A 1,052-nucleotide genomic window follows, 5' to 3' on the forward strand; every position below is an offset into this window, starting at 1 on the left:
CACTGGTCTCTGCCGATAAAGCTGGTCAGGGCCGCCTCAGCCTGTGGCTCTCTGACTGTCTCCAGTGGCTGCCCCACTGCACTGCCAGGCACTTCTGGCCCAACCAACACCTGCAGGCCCCGGCTCCCCTGCAGGGGCAGGGCCCTGTGGGGCTGGCGAGGCCCCCTACGCACAGGCACGGCGCTGGGATCTGTCTGGGGACCAGGGACAGGAGCCCTGGGTGTGGGAAACAGACCTAGATGTGAGTCCTGGCTGCACCGCCAAACCTCCCGGGACCCTGTCCTCCTGCGTCCGGGTTAGAGCCCTGACCCGCACGGCCCATCCAGGGCCCGGGGAGGCTCTCGCAGTTGTGAAGTCATATTTTTTTATTCTTTTTCATAAAGAGAGTCCCCCAAATGTGACCAGCTTCAGACCCCACAGGACTTAGATGTGCTCTTCCCTACCCCATGGGGTTGCTGTGGTGCTAAACAGGATTCCGTTCAGGAATCTGGGATATACAGATGCTCAATAAATATTACTTCCCTCTAGAACCGCCCCGAAAAGAGATGGACAGAACAGCAGCGGGTGCTTGTTGCATGCCCCCTTTAATACCCACACGTTGCCATGCACAGCCAGTGCCCAGGCCTGGGGCGGGGCGGGAGGTGCTAGGGCCCCTGGCTGCCCGGTGGGGCTGCCGCGGCTCTGACGTGGCTGTGGATCCAGTCGAGGTAGCGGCTGACTTTGGTGTAAATGCCGTAGTTGTGGAGGCGCCCGCAGCCCTCACCCCAGCTCACCAAGCCCACGAGGAACCAGGTGCCACGGAAGGAGGTGACCATGGGCCCCCCACTGTCGCCCTCGCAGGCGTCCCGTGGGTCCCCGAGGATGCCCGCGCACAGCATGTTCTCCGAGACCATGTTGTGCATGACCTGGACGCACTCGTCGTGAGGGGCCACTGGGATCTTAATGAAGTTGAGGATGAAGGTGCGGTTCCTCTTGGTCTCGCTGCGGAAGCCCCAGCCCGTCACCACCGTCTCCCGGCCGACCTGGGTGAGCTCGCGCTCGGCGAGGCCGCT

The 1,052-nt window shown here is 62.7% G+C and overlaps 1 protein-coding gene across 1 annotated transcript in view; it reads right to left on the bottom strand.

The window, feature by feature from the left end:
- Positions 1-565: 565 nt before the first annotated feature.
- PROC (protein C (inactivator of coagulation factors Va and VIIIa)) overlaps positions 566-1,052 on the bottom strand; it is a gene marked incomplete at its 5' end in the record, with an annotated part of 7,703 nt that continues 7,216 nt past the window's right edge. Inside the window, one exon of the mRNA XM_014550392.1 lies at positions 566-1,052. This exon is cut by the window's right edge and continues 7 nt beyond it. Within this exon, the coding sequence (XP_014405878.1) occupies positions 645-1,052 (408 nt within the window).

The sequence above is a fragment of the Myotis brandtii genome, unplaced genomic scaffold (genome assembly GCF_000412655.1).
Source record: "Myotis brandtii unplaced genomic scaffold, ASM41265v1 scaffold600, whole genome shotgun sequence".
NCBI classification, from domain to species: Eukaryota; Metazoa; Chordata; class Mammalia; order Chiroptera; family Vespertilionidae; genus Myotis; species Myotis brandtii.